We start from the raw sequence: 14,148 nt of genomic DNA, 5'->3' as shown, positions 1-14,148 counted from the left end.
CAGAGACAGACCTGTGTGGTATTTAGAAAGCACCAGTTTTATGAGAGTGTGGCCAAGGTCCTCAAAAGACCATCTCATTTTTTTCATTTTTCATTTTATTCGATTTATATCCCGCCCTCCCCACCAAGGTAGCTCAGGGCGGCTTGTGTATTGTCCAGTCCGACAGTTGAGATCCTCTTCTTAAGTCGAATTCTCAGGTGTGACCAGGGACAGGGTCTTTTAAGTGGCACCTTGCCTTTGGTGTGCCCTTCCCCCTTGAGGTATGCCTTTACTGTCTTTGTGGTGCCAGGTGAAAATATATCTCTTCACTAAGGGATTCCAGCCCTCACTTGGATAGCCCCATGGCTAGCCCAATCTTGTCAGATCTTGGAAGCTACGTAGGATTGGCCTTGATCAATATTTGGGAGACCAGCAAGAATACCAGAGTTGTGATGCGGTGGCAGGCAATGGCAAACCATCTCTGAATGTCTCTTGTCTTGAAAACCTCACAGGTCAGATGTAACCTGATGCTCCCGCCCCCCCCCCCCTCAAAAAATCCATTTTTTCTTTTTAGTCATTTTGTTGTCTACTCCTAGCCTGCTTTGTTGGTATTATTTTAAACTGCTCCGCTTGTTTTATGTGCTTTTATGCCCTGGCTTGTTTTTATTTCTGTATTTATTTTATTGACTTGGCTTGCTTGATTTTATTGGCATGATTTGTTTTTATTGACCCTGTTTTTACTGTATGCTTAGTTTTGTTTGATTGATTTAGAGGTGTGCTGCGTCCAATTGGTCAGCATTGAAATTTCCTGAACAAATAAATATCCCAGAGGAAAATTGCTTGGTCTCTGTTTCCCAGAAGAAACCTCTGATTTGGATGTCTTTTTTTTTGTTTTGTTAACTTCCCATCATGAGAATTAGCATTTTATCTAACACTGTTGAGTGCTGTCTTTATCGCAGATTTCAATCTGCAGATTTCAGCACTTGTCTTCTTTTTTCTTCTCTCCTCTGCTAAGATTTTTGTTTGCAGCTCTGCGAATGCTAGTACGCCTCCTCAGATTGCTTTCTGCAATCATACTGAGACCTTTTCCTTGATCTTCTTCCTTTCAGCTTCCTTTCAATTATACTTTAAGTTGGTTCCACCGTTTTAAAGGTGCAATCATACACAGCCTCTTAATACTTAACTCTGATGATCGTTCTCCTCCTCTGATATGTCTTCCCTGCTTTCCTTTTTTCCGCCTCCTCATTTCTGTTCTTCTTTACCTCTAGTCTGCGCTTCCCACCCTGATGGAGCTGTACTCTCTCTGTCTATATATGTCTCTTTCAGAGTTAAAATGTCTGTTTTACAACAGTTCAATAATTCCCATTCTCAAGCTCCCTTTCTGTTTTCTTGCTTCTCTAGAACTCTTGTACCCATTTAATGCACTTCCCATCTATGCATACATCTGCTCCAGCAGGAGACATCTCACAAAATACCTTTGTTTTATTCTCATTTATTTTTAGGCCATAGTTCAGGGTACTTAATATGTTCTGCAGCTTTCCTCCTGTGTCTGCCAATACCACTATATCAGCAGCAAAGCGTAGCCAATTTATTTCCTTCCCATTAAACGCCAGAGCCTATTACTTGTCTTTTTGGCCACATCCTCTGTAAATAGAAGAAGCAAATCCAGGGCTGAGGAATATCTTTGATCAACTCTCTTATTAACATTGGTTCTTTGTTTGATATAATTTACTCTAATTATGGCTTCTTGTGGAGGGTGATGTACTCTGTTTTCCTGAAAAGAAGACTAGACTGTTTCCACATGTTCTTTCAAGAATAGAGGGAGCCATTTTAAATTCACAGGCAGGTTACTGTTAGGTACAGTAATAAAGCTTTTGTATAACTTTTTCTTAGGAAAGTCGTCTTCTTTTCCTGTAAATGTGATATAAATGTACATATTTTTCTGCTGAAGAGCTTAGGCTGGCATACACCCCCCCCCCAACATTGTCTTCTCATGATAAGTGTGTTCTGAAATAGAGTGATTAGCTAAAAAAATGTAGGACAATCTAACATCACAGTGACTATGGTCATGTTCTGTAATTTGGTGAACATTTCATTACAATCAACGTGGTAGAACTGTGATTGGTTTTTCCCCTATCCTTTCCCTTAGTCAGTAAACGCTTTCTAAGTATCCCTCCCAATCTCTAGTCTTCTCTTGATCAGTCACTGGGATTCCTGTGATCTTTTAGATTTTCTGCAACCAAAACGATTTTCTGTTCATTTTATTTTAGTCCTCAAGCCTCCGTTGGATCTCAGTATTTTTGTGGAGTGTGGCTGAATAAGTTTATAGTACCATGCTGTTTGCGTTTCTGCACACATTCCTTTGTGGGGATAGATAAGATTTTATGTATATATGCCTAAATTAGGTATATTTGCAAGTCATTCATTTCTTTGATCAGTTCACCTAGAAATGCTTTGAAGTAATTTCTGACTTCTTGCTGGGATATTATCTGCTACTGTCGTTTCTTCCCTATTCTCAGATTCTGACAGATTCCAACCTTAGGGTGCAAGGCCTTTTTTATCTTGTTTTCAGCTGCTGCTTCTCTTTCCATCCCATTGTGTGTGAGCTCTTCTTCGGAATGTGACTTCACTTCAAGATCTTCCCATATTTCTTTGTTTACCTCTTGACCTTCTTTAGCTGCCCTGTGTTAATTCTTGGTATCGAGCTGCTCTTTCGCTTCATTTGTGTTCCTGATCATTGTCTGTTGAGCTGTCTGCCTTCCGCTGGTTCCTCCCAACTGGCAAAGTTTTTAGATCAGGGAGGTGCTATGGCTCGTTAGAAGAGCCTCTGCTTGGCATGCACAAGGACCTGGATTCAAGCCCCACCACCTCCAGTTAAAGGATCTGGCAGCAGGTAATATGAAAGACCTCTGCTTGGGACCCTGGAGAGCTCCTGCCAGTCTGAGTAGACAATACTGACCCTGATGGACCAATGGCCTGATTTAGTATAAGGGAGCTTCATGTGTGTTCATGTAGATTTGATTTGTTGCTTATTTGTTCACTTAGAAACCATTTATAAGCCCTTTCAGCCCAGTGAAGCAAACACATCAGTATTTTTTTTTAAAGTCTAATAGCAGTGTGCAGAACAGCAGCCTCATTGCCAGATATTGCTCAGAAACGTCCTCTAAATGTTCTTTGAACTAAAAAGGTTTTTACAGCCATGAAAGTAAGCAATGATGAAAGCCTATGGTCCTTCAGGGGGTGGTCATTCAACAGTTGTGAGGCAACTATGGAGAAGGCATGTCAGCAGGTTATGGCCAACCAAGCCGCTCGAAGGGAAAGGCAGGATTAACAAAGCATTGATCTGCGGAATTTAATTGATGTGTGAGTTCATAAAGGCAGAGATGGACCTTCAAGGATGTGGCTAAAAGTGCACGAACAGATTTTAAGGACAGACACCAACATAATGAATTGAAGATAGAGATAGTGCCGTTGAGTCACAGCTGGTTCATGGAGACTCCATCCACAGGGCATTCGGGGCAAGAGATGAGCAGAAGTGGTTTGCCATTGCCTGCTTCTGCATAGCAACCCCGGCCTTCATTGATGGCCTCCCATCCACATGATAACTGGCTGACCCTGTTTAGCATTCAAGATCTGACAGCTGGGGTATTCAGGCTGCTAATGGAGTGAACCCAAAAGCATATGGGAAACCATTCTGTCTGAGAAATGACACCATGTGATGTCTCTTCCCTCTTAATAAATAGGCAGCTGCTTTCTGCTCTGAACTTGGAGGAAGAGGACATGGTTTAGTGGTAGAGCAACTGCTTTGCATGCAGAAGGTACCAGGTTCGATCTCTGGCATCTTCACTTGAAAGGATCAGCTGCTAGTAGATGATATGAAGGACCTCGGCCTGAGACCCTGGAGAGCTGTGGCCAGGCAGAGAAGACAATACTGACCCTGATAGTCAAACGGTCTGTCAGTAGAAGGCATTGTTCAGGTAGCTGAAACTTCCACGTTGTGTTCAAAGACATCCGTGGGTAGGCTGTGATACACTAGTCTAGCCAAGAGGATACTGGGGACACAGTGATAACCTTAGAATCTGGTAGATGTGAAACAGGAGATTCTGTTCATCCCTGCAACCTAGGATTGCCACTCTTCAAGTGATGGCTGGAGAACTCCTGGGATTACAGATTACATCTCCAGATGACAGAGATCAGTTCCACTGGAGAAAATGGCCACTTTGGAAGGTGGGCTCTGTGGCATTGTACCCCAGTGAAGTCCCTTCCTTCCCCAAGCCTCATGCTCCCCAGATTCCACCCCCCAAATCTCCAGGAATTTCCCAACCTAGAGTTGGTAATCCTACTCCACCCCCAAATCTGCAGGAATTTCCCAACCTGGAGGTGGAAATCTGACTGTAACCTGTTTGTCTGGAAGTGAAAGTGGGTCTAATAGTAGGGCCTTTTTGATTGAGGCGCAAAACATTCAGAACTCCCTCTCCAGAAAAAATTGTCTTTCTTTCTCTATTGTTGTTGTCCACCTGTGGATGAATACTGTTTTTATCTGGCGTTCCCTCACCAACTCTCATTGGCCTTCCTCTCTGTTTGTCTGTCTCTGTGTTTGTGCTTATATGTTTTCTCTAATTCTTTTAAATGTTTTTATATGTGTTTTAAACTTTGTTTTGATTGGTTGCTACCCTGGGGAATGCTAAGTTGAGTGGAGAAGTGGCATACAAATGTTTAAATAGGGCTCCTACAGGGTAATTTGTTGCATATGTAACTTTTGGAGTAATTGCACAGAATTACACTTAGGCTCTGTTAAATACTGGGTTGGATACATCGGAGTAAAACAGGAACCATGCTTTATTCATAACTACATACTAAGGCAAAGTGGCAGGGCTGTGGCCCTGCTCATATACATACAGAGACCCCCCCCCCCAAGTCCCCATACCAAATCACAGCAGTCAGACTTCGTGCCAGAACTGCTCATTGGTTCATACTAGGAGCTCAGATCTCAGAATATATCGCAGAGTCTCAAACATTCCCACAGTAGTCTGGATGCGCACGAAAGCTACCTGCCAAACATAGAGCCTAGTACATAACAGGCTCCCAACAGAGCCTGCTAAAGATAGTTTCCCACTAGCAAGGAGAGGCAAATCAGTTCCCTCTAGCTTCTTGGCCTTCCCTATTAGCAACATCTCTGTCTCGATCAAATCAGTTATTTCCTTCATTATCCGTGCTTTCTCTAGTCCTTTCTTCATTAGGCCTCCATGGCTCTTAATAATATGTCAAGCTATTCCATATTGACATTGTTGCAGTCTCTCTCATTGCTTCTTGTGTATTTGTTTTCTGTATAGTTATTTTCTCTGCTAGTAGTGGAAAATGCTCAAATTCTATTTTTTAGTTTAATTTTCTACTTTAAAAAAAAAATACAGCTCTGCACATGTCTATTCAGAAATAATTCCCACGGAGTTGAGTTGGGCTTATTCACATGCAACTGTGCATAGGATTGAAGCTTCAGTCTGCATTTCATTATGATCAAATCGATTGCATCTCCTCTTGGATTCTGCTTGTTTCTTAAACCAGTCCCAAACTGTTAGGCAATATATTTCCCACCTTCTTGTGTCTCCTGTTCTTTTCTGAATATACAAATTATAGCTGGAGTTACTAAGTCCAATTGTTTACAAATTTCCACATCACATTATGTAACAGTTCTGCTGGTCCAAATAACAGACAAATGTGTAAATAGCCACAAACGTACATTTTGTTTTAGCCAGCGCTTGCTCCGTGGCGCCAATCTCCCCATCACATGAAAAACAAATAAGTTGTTACAGTTTTAAGTTGCCCTCTCAAAGTTTTCACAACTTCTGAGAGGTTTATTCCCACCCCCGACAGTTATGGGAGACCTTTTCTTTTTAGAAGCGAAGGAAGGGGTCCCTCCCCCCCTCCTAACTTCTTTAGTATTCCAGTAACTTCTATAACCACCCCTTCCGTAATTCTCATGTTTTGGCATCTGTCTTAAAAACAAATGCAACAACTGGGCTTGCTTGTAAATGCCAATTTGCAGAGCATGACAGTAATCTTTTGGCTTCAGGTTTTCCTTAGTTTTCCAGTAGTTGGTGTATAGTGTGGCTGCTGCTATCTTGTGGATGGGAACCACTTCCGGTTGCTCTAAGACCCCTCCTTTTAGCTGTGATAATAAGAATGTCCTTGGATCGAAAACACAGATCTTAATATTAAATTTATAAGGTTGATAATTGGGATCCAGTTTTCATTCTTTGCTTGGACCCAAAGCATCTAATGATATGGTGTGGGGTGTGTGTGTGTGCGTGTGTGGGGATACAAACGAAACAAACAAGGGGAAGACTTCTAGATGCCATGAAGTCCTTGCATGTATGTCTTTGCTAACCAATATTCTGTCCAGATTCAGGCTAAGAGGGCTTTAGCTTTGGCCTGTCTGCTTGCTCCTCTGAGCATGCTCAGAACTTAAGTATATGTGAACAAAGAGGAAAATAGATGCGGGGGGGGGGGGGCGGGGAGGGAGACTTGGGACTTGTGTGGGAAATCCCATTCCCCCCACTGATGAGCCGACACAGACAATGATCATTTATTTTTGGAGGGATTGCAATTCTCCTATGTATTTTTTTTAAGCTTTCAGACTTTTCTGCAAGCCTGGAGGAGCCCCCCAAGTTTGCAGAGTTGTCTGTTTACAGTAACTGTGATCCTGATCTACAGATTTAGATATCCACAAACTGGGCTACGCTTGACAATTAAAATATAAGATTCAGCTGCAGCTGGCCAGCTATCTAGCAGTATTTCCCCCAGTTCCTCCCCTGCTGAAACAAAGCATATCAACAAGGCATAAAGCTATTTGACAATCACACTTCAGATATTCACTATGGTGGTTGTAAATCTTCCACATAGGGGCAGTTGTGTTCTCATTGTTTCTGTGAAATGCAGAGGCATCCACTCAGGTAGATTCTCTGTTCTTCGTTCCATCTCCCTTTGTGCTCGTATCTCTGCAGCCCAAGTGTTTTCTGCTGGCATAATACTGCTATAACGATATAACTACTGCTGGGTTTGTTTGTTTTTAAATAAATAACTGGGGGGGGGGGGGGTTCTTTGCAGAATAATTTTCCTTCCCACCCAAATCTTTTAAAAATCAAGCACATTCTTGAAGATTCAAGGCAAGATTCAGGACAAAAATCTTGCACAGCAGATTACACTGGCTTTTCCTCCCCCCCGCCCCCCACTTATCTTACATAGGCTGTTCTTGTGAGTCAAGGCAGCAAAGCCAGACTTCACATCTACAGCTGTCAGAGAATCTGAAGGGTCATGTTCAAGCCAGGGCTGGAGCTGGGAAAATGCTGGAGAAAGAATCTTAGAAATGCACGGTTGCTGCAACGACAGTACTGAGAGATGTGAGGTGGTAGAGAGCCAGTTTGATGTAGTGGTTAAGTGAGTGGACTCTTCTCTGAGAGAACCAGGTTTGATTACCCACTCCTCCACTTGCCGCTGCTGGAATGGCCTTGGGTCAGCCATAGCTCTCATGGGAGTTGTCCTTGAAAGAGCAGCTGCTGTAAGACTCTTTTAGCCCCACCTACCTCACAGGGTGTCTGTTGGGGTGGGGGGGGGAGGTAAAGGAGATTGTGACCACTCTGAGATTCAGAGTATAGGGTGGGCTATAAATCCAATTTCTTCTTCTTCTGCTGCTGCATTGTGCTGGTTGAACTCCTGGGAGGTGGAAAACTCCCCAGCTCCATATAAAAGGGAAAAGAGTGGGAGCAGTGAAGCTAGCCAGCTGTGCTAAAGTATGAAGAAGAAGTCAGAGAGGCTACATGCTGTGAACATTCAGGTGCCTCTCCCAGGTGGAACTACCCTGGGGCTCAGAACCAGCATCCTGCAGTTGAGCTTTCAGAGGATATTCTCCACCCAAGTGCAGAGGTGGTCCAAAGGCTGAAGCTCATGCACTTCCAGATCAGAGTTCAGCAAAAGCAAACAGCTAGGCACAGAGCTGCAGGTTGATTTGTGACCACCGCATGACTGCATATGCCTTGGTGTGGCGGATAGGGTTGCCAGCCTCCAGGTGGGCACAACAAAACAAGAATCAACACAGTATAAGGTTGAGCATAAATAAGACCGTGTACAAATCACTCCAGCTGCATGATGAACTTTTGCATGCACTACGTTGATTCATTCACCCATCTAAAGAAGTAACAATGCATTGGTTGATAAGTGTGTTAATTCTTTAGATGGGTAAATGAATCAATATAGTGCATACTAAATTTTAATCATGCAAGTGGATTGATTTGTACACAGTGTTATTTACGTGGTTGCTCAGCCTCCAGGTGGCACCTGGAGATCTCCCAGAATTACAGTGGATCTCCATACTACAAGGATCCAGTTCCCCTGGAGAAAATGATGGCTTTGGAGGGTGGACCCCCATAGAGGGTAGACTCTATGGCAGTCCCTCTGCAGGCTCCTCCTCCAAATCTCCAGGAATTTAATAACCTGGAGTTGTCAGTCCACTGTGGCATCAGAGACAGCCACAGGTGGCGGTGAGTGGAAGGCAAGTAGGGCCTGTGGGGAAGGCTCGACAAGCAGTCTTCACCTTTATTCCTTCAGGGGAGAGGCCATGGCTAGTGGTAGAGCATCTGCTTGGCATGCAGAAAGCCCCAGGTTCAACCCCTGGCATCTCCAGTGAAAAGGACCAGACAGATGGTAAAGCAAAAGACCCTGTGCTTGAGACCCCAGGGAACTGCTGCCTGTCTGAGTAGACAATACTGATTCAGTATATGGCTGCTTTGTGTGTTCGTGTGTTCCTCTTTGTAGTCAAAGGAATTTTCCTCCATGTCAGACTGGGACGTTTACATGCAGAAACCTGCTTGAACCATTTTGGTTGTGCTTTGCCAGCATGCCTTCACGGCTATCTTGGATTGATTTCTCCCCCCCCCCCACTTCCCCTTGGAGCATGTGGCCTGGCTTGCTTGCATGAATAATCTGGAAGTCCTATTCAGTATAACAGCTCTTACATCATGCTTGCTCTCTGGTGTACTTGGAACTTGTTTCCTTGGCCCAGCCCAGTGAAGAAGACAGCTCAGAGAGGCAAAGTTCCTCCTTTCCTATCCCACTCTAGCCCATTTTAGCAACAAATTCAGTGACAGATGAGCCAGCACTGCAGCAGGTGAAAAAAGAGCCTTAAAGAAGTAGAATGTTGTATTCGGCAGTCTTATTGCACCTCTTGAATTAATGCAACATGTTTAAAATTTCCTGCTCAAAAGGCAAATGTTTTAGGTTAATGTCATTTTCCATTTGTTTCTTTAAATGGTTAATCGACCAACCCAAAATGAGCCCAGAATGTTACAGCATCATAATTATTTGACAGCCGTGAAGTGCCTTTTAGGGAAAACTGACATCCCACATCCCAAATCTCTGGTTGTCCAGAGGAGCACTTGTGTATCTAGTTCTGCATATTTTAATGACTGTTGCTTCAGATGAAGAAATAATCTTGACACGCATGCTATGGTAAGCCGATAAAAATCAACATAACGCACGCTCTTCAAATGACAGAGATGGTGTGTTTACAATAAAGTATACCCCGAAGTGGGCTTTTGAACCCTGCTGCAAATCTTTTCCTCTGATGTTGAACTGAAATAGTGTTCCCAGTAGTCCTGAAGAGACTGGCACAAGTGAATGGATGGTACGCTTCTAAACAAATGTTCAGAACAAGAGGGAGAAGAGAACACATTTATAAATACAAGCACAACAAGCTTCAAATGTGAGTGGGCTGATGTGGTCTAATTATTAGAGTGCTGGACAAAGACAGGGGGTTCCCTCCCTTGTTGAACTTGTGGGATGTTTGGGGATTTTAAGAAAGAGTCCTGGGCTCGACTGCAAATGTCTGTCATGGAAGGAGAATGCAGTCACAAAATGGCTGCTGAGGGGGAACAGGGCCAATTGCACAGTGGCTATCATGTGGCAGGAGCTGCTGTTTTCTTTGGGGCAGAGATATGGTTTGGTTTCAGTTTCCAGAGGAAGGGGGGCACTCAGGGAGAAGTCACCAAGCCTTGAGATACAAGAAGGCCTGTGACCACGGCCAAACTTGAGTGTCTGTGACGTGACTATGATGTGACTGTCTAAGATGAGTTCAGCGCTTTTCTAGTCAGTCAGCTGATAGGCCAAAGTGCTCATGGGGCTCTCTGGATTCTCAGCTGGAGGTTTTTGTATTCTCAACTGTGGTTAGAGTGGGCTGTGATCTGGAAGACCCAGGTTTGGATCCCCGCTTTCCCTTGGAAATTTGCAGGGTGATGTTGGGCCAGTCACACACGCGAACCTACCTCACAGGGTAGAGGATAAAATCGAGGAGAAGAGGACGATGCTGCCTTGGGTCCCTGCTGAGGAAAAAGAGTTAAAAATGAAGTTTTAAAATATCTCCATTTGTCACTAAGCCAGTCACCCTATCTTGGTCTAGCCCACCTAGACCAGGTGGTTGTGAGGATAAAATGGTGAAGGGAGGACTATGTACCTTGTCCTGAGCTTCTTGGAGGAAGGGTGGGATAAAAATATCCTAAATACTTGGTAGTCTGCTGACTTTTTTGTGGAAACCTGCCTTCATGAATGAGGAGTGTGCTTTGGTGGGTCTTGCTGTGCAATGGAGTGGAGAGAGCAGAGAGGGAAATTGCTTGGTAACCTCAGCTGAAAAGGAAGTCGCCTCTTCAGGTTAGATCCTTTTCCTCATTTCTCTCCAGAGTTCCAAGAACGCCTCAGCCAGCAATCGCAAGAACAGGTGTGGAGCTGTTTAAGCAGCGGTGAGCTCATGGCCTGGCAGATGGCCGGCTTCCTTTCAGCCTCACACAACTTTAAACCATGTTCCCATCGGCTCTCCAGCACAGGGCTGGTGGTGAGAAAGCGCCATTGTGCTAAGGAAATGAATGAGGGTGAATTTGTGCATGAGGGGGGGATGAATTGTCATTGGCCTCCAGAGAGTCAAGTAGAATTATGGGCTTTGAGTTTCTGAACAAGAGAGGCTTCCAAAGATTTGCTGTAATAAAAGCTTCTTGTGCTCTGAAAGTGTGCCAGGAGTTGAGGGGGGGGGGGGAAGAGGGGGAGCTTTACCAGACTTTCTAGCTCATCTTCCCCTGGAGCTGTGCTTTGCCAACAGCTCAGCAGAACTGTCTGCCACGTCCCTTGAAGGTTGCCTTGCCAAAATGTCCTTTGCTCCCACACCACTCATTTCTGCTAGGTGTTTTTTGAGACTTGCAGATGCCTCCCCCACCCCGCATGCTTCCCCCCCGCTGATCAGAATAACAATATGTTTTATTTTTATAGCTCTCTCCCACTGTCATCTGATGCCTGGGTCATGTTTATGTAAGAATAATACAGTAACATACAATAAAACCCACTTCATTTTTTTGAAGGGCAGAAGGGTGAAAAAGTAAGAGGAATGGACAAGATTTACTAACAGAAATGAAGGGATGGTTCTCTAAATACATCTGTGGGACGGGGGGGACTGATTTTTTTAAATTAAATTATGTCTCATCTTTTGCACCTTGGATCTCAGAAGCTAAGCAGGGGCAGCCCTGGTTAATACTTGGATGGCAGATCACCAAGGAAGACCAAGCTCAGTATGCAGAGACAGGCAATGGCAAACCACTTCTGACCGTGTTTTGCCTTGAAAGATTGCGATAAGTTATCTGTGACTTCACAGCACCTTATGCAGGTGCACACACAATCACAATCTCCTTTTGCACCACCCAACAGAGGGTCAAGGTGGACAACGCTCTGCATAGCTTGGGACCAAGTAAATCTGAAGGTTTCTCCCATTTGTTCCCACCTGGGATTCAAGACTGCAAGGAGAGGCTCTCTTGACTGTCCCATCAGTCAAAGAAGGCTGCTTGGTGGATATACTCAGAAAAAAAACATTTCAGTGGCAGCCGCTTGATTATGGAACAGCCTTCCCAGGGCAGTATGCCAGACCCCCCTCACTTTCAGTTTGGTGTAGTGGTTATCTGGGAGAATCAGGTTTGTTTCCCCACTCCTCCACTTGCACCTGCTGGAATGGCCTTGGGTCAGTCATAGCTCTGGCAGAGGTTGTCCTTGAAAGGGCAGCTGCTGTGAGAGCCCTCTCAGCCCCACCCACCTCACAGGGTGTCTGTTGTGGGGGGAGAAGATATAGGAGATTGTAAACTGCTCTGAGGCCCTGTTCACACAGTGTGTTGAGTCCGTGTTAAACTGACCCAGTTCTGTTCCGAATATCTTTGTTCCGGATATTATCGATCAGACTGCCATACTGCAATTCCTATCACTCCGTGGTGAAACCGTCTTCTGCCGTCCACATGACGGCACCATGCAGTTTTTTTTCCTCCACTATTATGTGCATGCGTGCACTATGTAGTGATTTTAACTGTCGTTTTTATGTTTTTAATGTATATTATTTGATGTCTAGTTGTGTATGTTTGTAAGCAGTCTAATCCCTTGCATTATGGTATTACTCTGTCACTGTGCTATAGCTGCCCTTTGCAACTGGATTGCCATGTCCCCACAGGAAAATGCCATTGTGAATTATTATTGTTGTAGCACAGTATCCAGGGATGCATGAATTCAGCCTGGGAGGTCTGTGGGGCAGCCCCATCGTGCGTGCCTGACTAGCCTCACTCCTGTGCTGTCTTCTCTGCAGGATTTGGGAATGGAGTCTACTTCGCTGGATGATGTCCTATACCGCTATGCCAGCTTCAGGAACCTGGTAGATCCATCACACACGACCTGATTATCAGTCTCGCCAGATACATTCATTGCCCCAAACCAGTAAGTTTTTATGTTCATGCCTGTGAAAGGGAGAAGTGGGAAACCAAAATGTATTGGTTAAGGCTGCTTTAATTGATGTAGTGGTTAAGTGTGTGGACTCTTATCTGGGAGAATTGGGTTTGATTCCCCACTGCTCCACTTACAGCGGCTGGAATGGCCTTGGGTTAGCCATAGCTATCGCAGAAGTTATCCTTGAAAGGGCAGCTGCTGTGAGAGTCCTCTCAGTCCCACCTACCTCACAGGGTGTCTGTTGTGGGGGGAGAAGATATAGGAGATTGTAAGCTGCTCTGAGTCTCTGATTCAGAGAAAAGGGCAGAGTATAAATCTGCAGTCTTCTTCTTCCTTCCTTCTCTGTCTCATTGGGTGCCTGGTGCAAGCTGGGGATGAATTCCCCCACCTTCTGTGTTGTTCATAATTCATTGAACTCCTGATGCTGAGCATATTTTTCTAATCCTTTTCCCCAGCAAAAAACAAAAACCCCTCTGTGCTTTGACAGAACATATATAGATAGTGGAAGAGAGAGCTGTGTATACAGTGATCACAGAATTTCATGCATTTTTTAATGGGACGTGTCCAAGCTGTGGCTACTCAAGAAAGAAATTGGAGTTGTGATGGTGAAAAGGTCAGCCCATTGTGGTTTGACAGCAAGAAAAACAAATTCCCTTTCCTCTTTTATTCTTGCAGCCAAAGAAAAATGCCCCAGGTGTGATTTTAAAGCTTGTTGCTCTTCCTTTACTGGCCTATCTACCCAAGGACAGCCTGTTGTTGCCATCAAACTAAACGAAATAAGCTGCATCCGCACATTGACGGTTGGATATTCTTCTGTACTAGGGGTGGCCAAACTTACTTAATGTGAGAGCCAGATAGAATAGACAACCGATGTTTGAGAGCAGGAAGGAAGGCGAATAGATGGAGGAGGGGGGTGGGGGAAAGAAAGCAACTTTTAACTTTAAATGCATTCTGCAAGCCGCTGGCTGACTTAGTTTGGAGAAGTGATTTAAAGAGAAATGCCTTCTCCAAGTTGGCTGTTGGAGCAGTGGAGGCTTTAAGAGCCAAACAATATGTGTGAAAGAGCCACATGTTACTGTCGAGCTGCAGTTCGGCCACCCCTCTGCTATAGCAGTGGTTTGCATTTGCAGCTATATTATCTTATTCATGTAGGAAAACCTAGTTGTGAGTGATCACTATAATGCAGTGTTATGCGGTATCCAGTGGTATGTGGACCTAGCTATGGTTTAATATTTGGGAGATGCAAACCCCTCCCCCCATGTGTTTTTCCCCCTTATATATTATTTTGGCAGATATTTTCGCTGGTTTTCCAACCCAGAGAAAGTTTACTGTTTTCCTCGGCCAAGTTTCAAGTGTTGCAGCTTTAACTTCCAAGATTTA

At 44.3% G+C, this 14,148-nt stretch overlaps 2 protein-coding genes across 2 annotated transcripts in view; both read left to right on the top strand.

Annotated features, from left to right (window-relative positions):
- Nucleotides 1-14,148, top strand: part of TXNDC17 (thioredoxin domain containing 17) — a 324,677-nt gene that overhangs the window by 259,841 nt on the left and 50,688 nt on the right. The gene's annotated exons all lie outside the window — the stretch shown is intronic.
- Nucleotides 1-14,148, top strand: part of LRRC75A (leucine rich repeat containing 75A) — a 71,219-nt gene that overhangs the window by 19,958 nt on the left and 37,113 nt on the right. Inside the window, 2 exon segments of the mRNA XM_060259183.1 lie at nucleotides 12,632-12,704; nucleotides 12,707-12,759. Coding sequence (XP_060115166.1) covers nucleotides 12,632-12,704; nucleotides 12,707-12,759 — 126 coding nt within the window.

The sequence above is a fragment of the Heteronotia binoei genome, chromosome 18 (assembly GCF_032191835.1).
Source record: "Heteronotia binoei isolate CCM8104 ecotype False Entrance Well chromosome 18, APGP_CSIRO_Hbin_v1, whole genome shotgun sequence".
NCBI classification, from domain to species: domain Eukaryota; kingdom Metazoa; phylum Chordata; class Lepidosauria; order Squamata; family Gekkonidae; genus Heteronotia; species Heteronotia binoei.
Note: the sequence above shows the minus strand (reverse complement) of the source record. Positions and strands in the feature narration are given on the sequence as shown.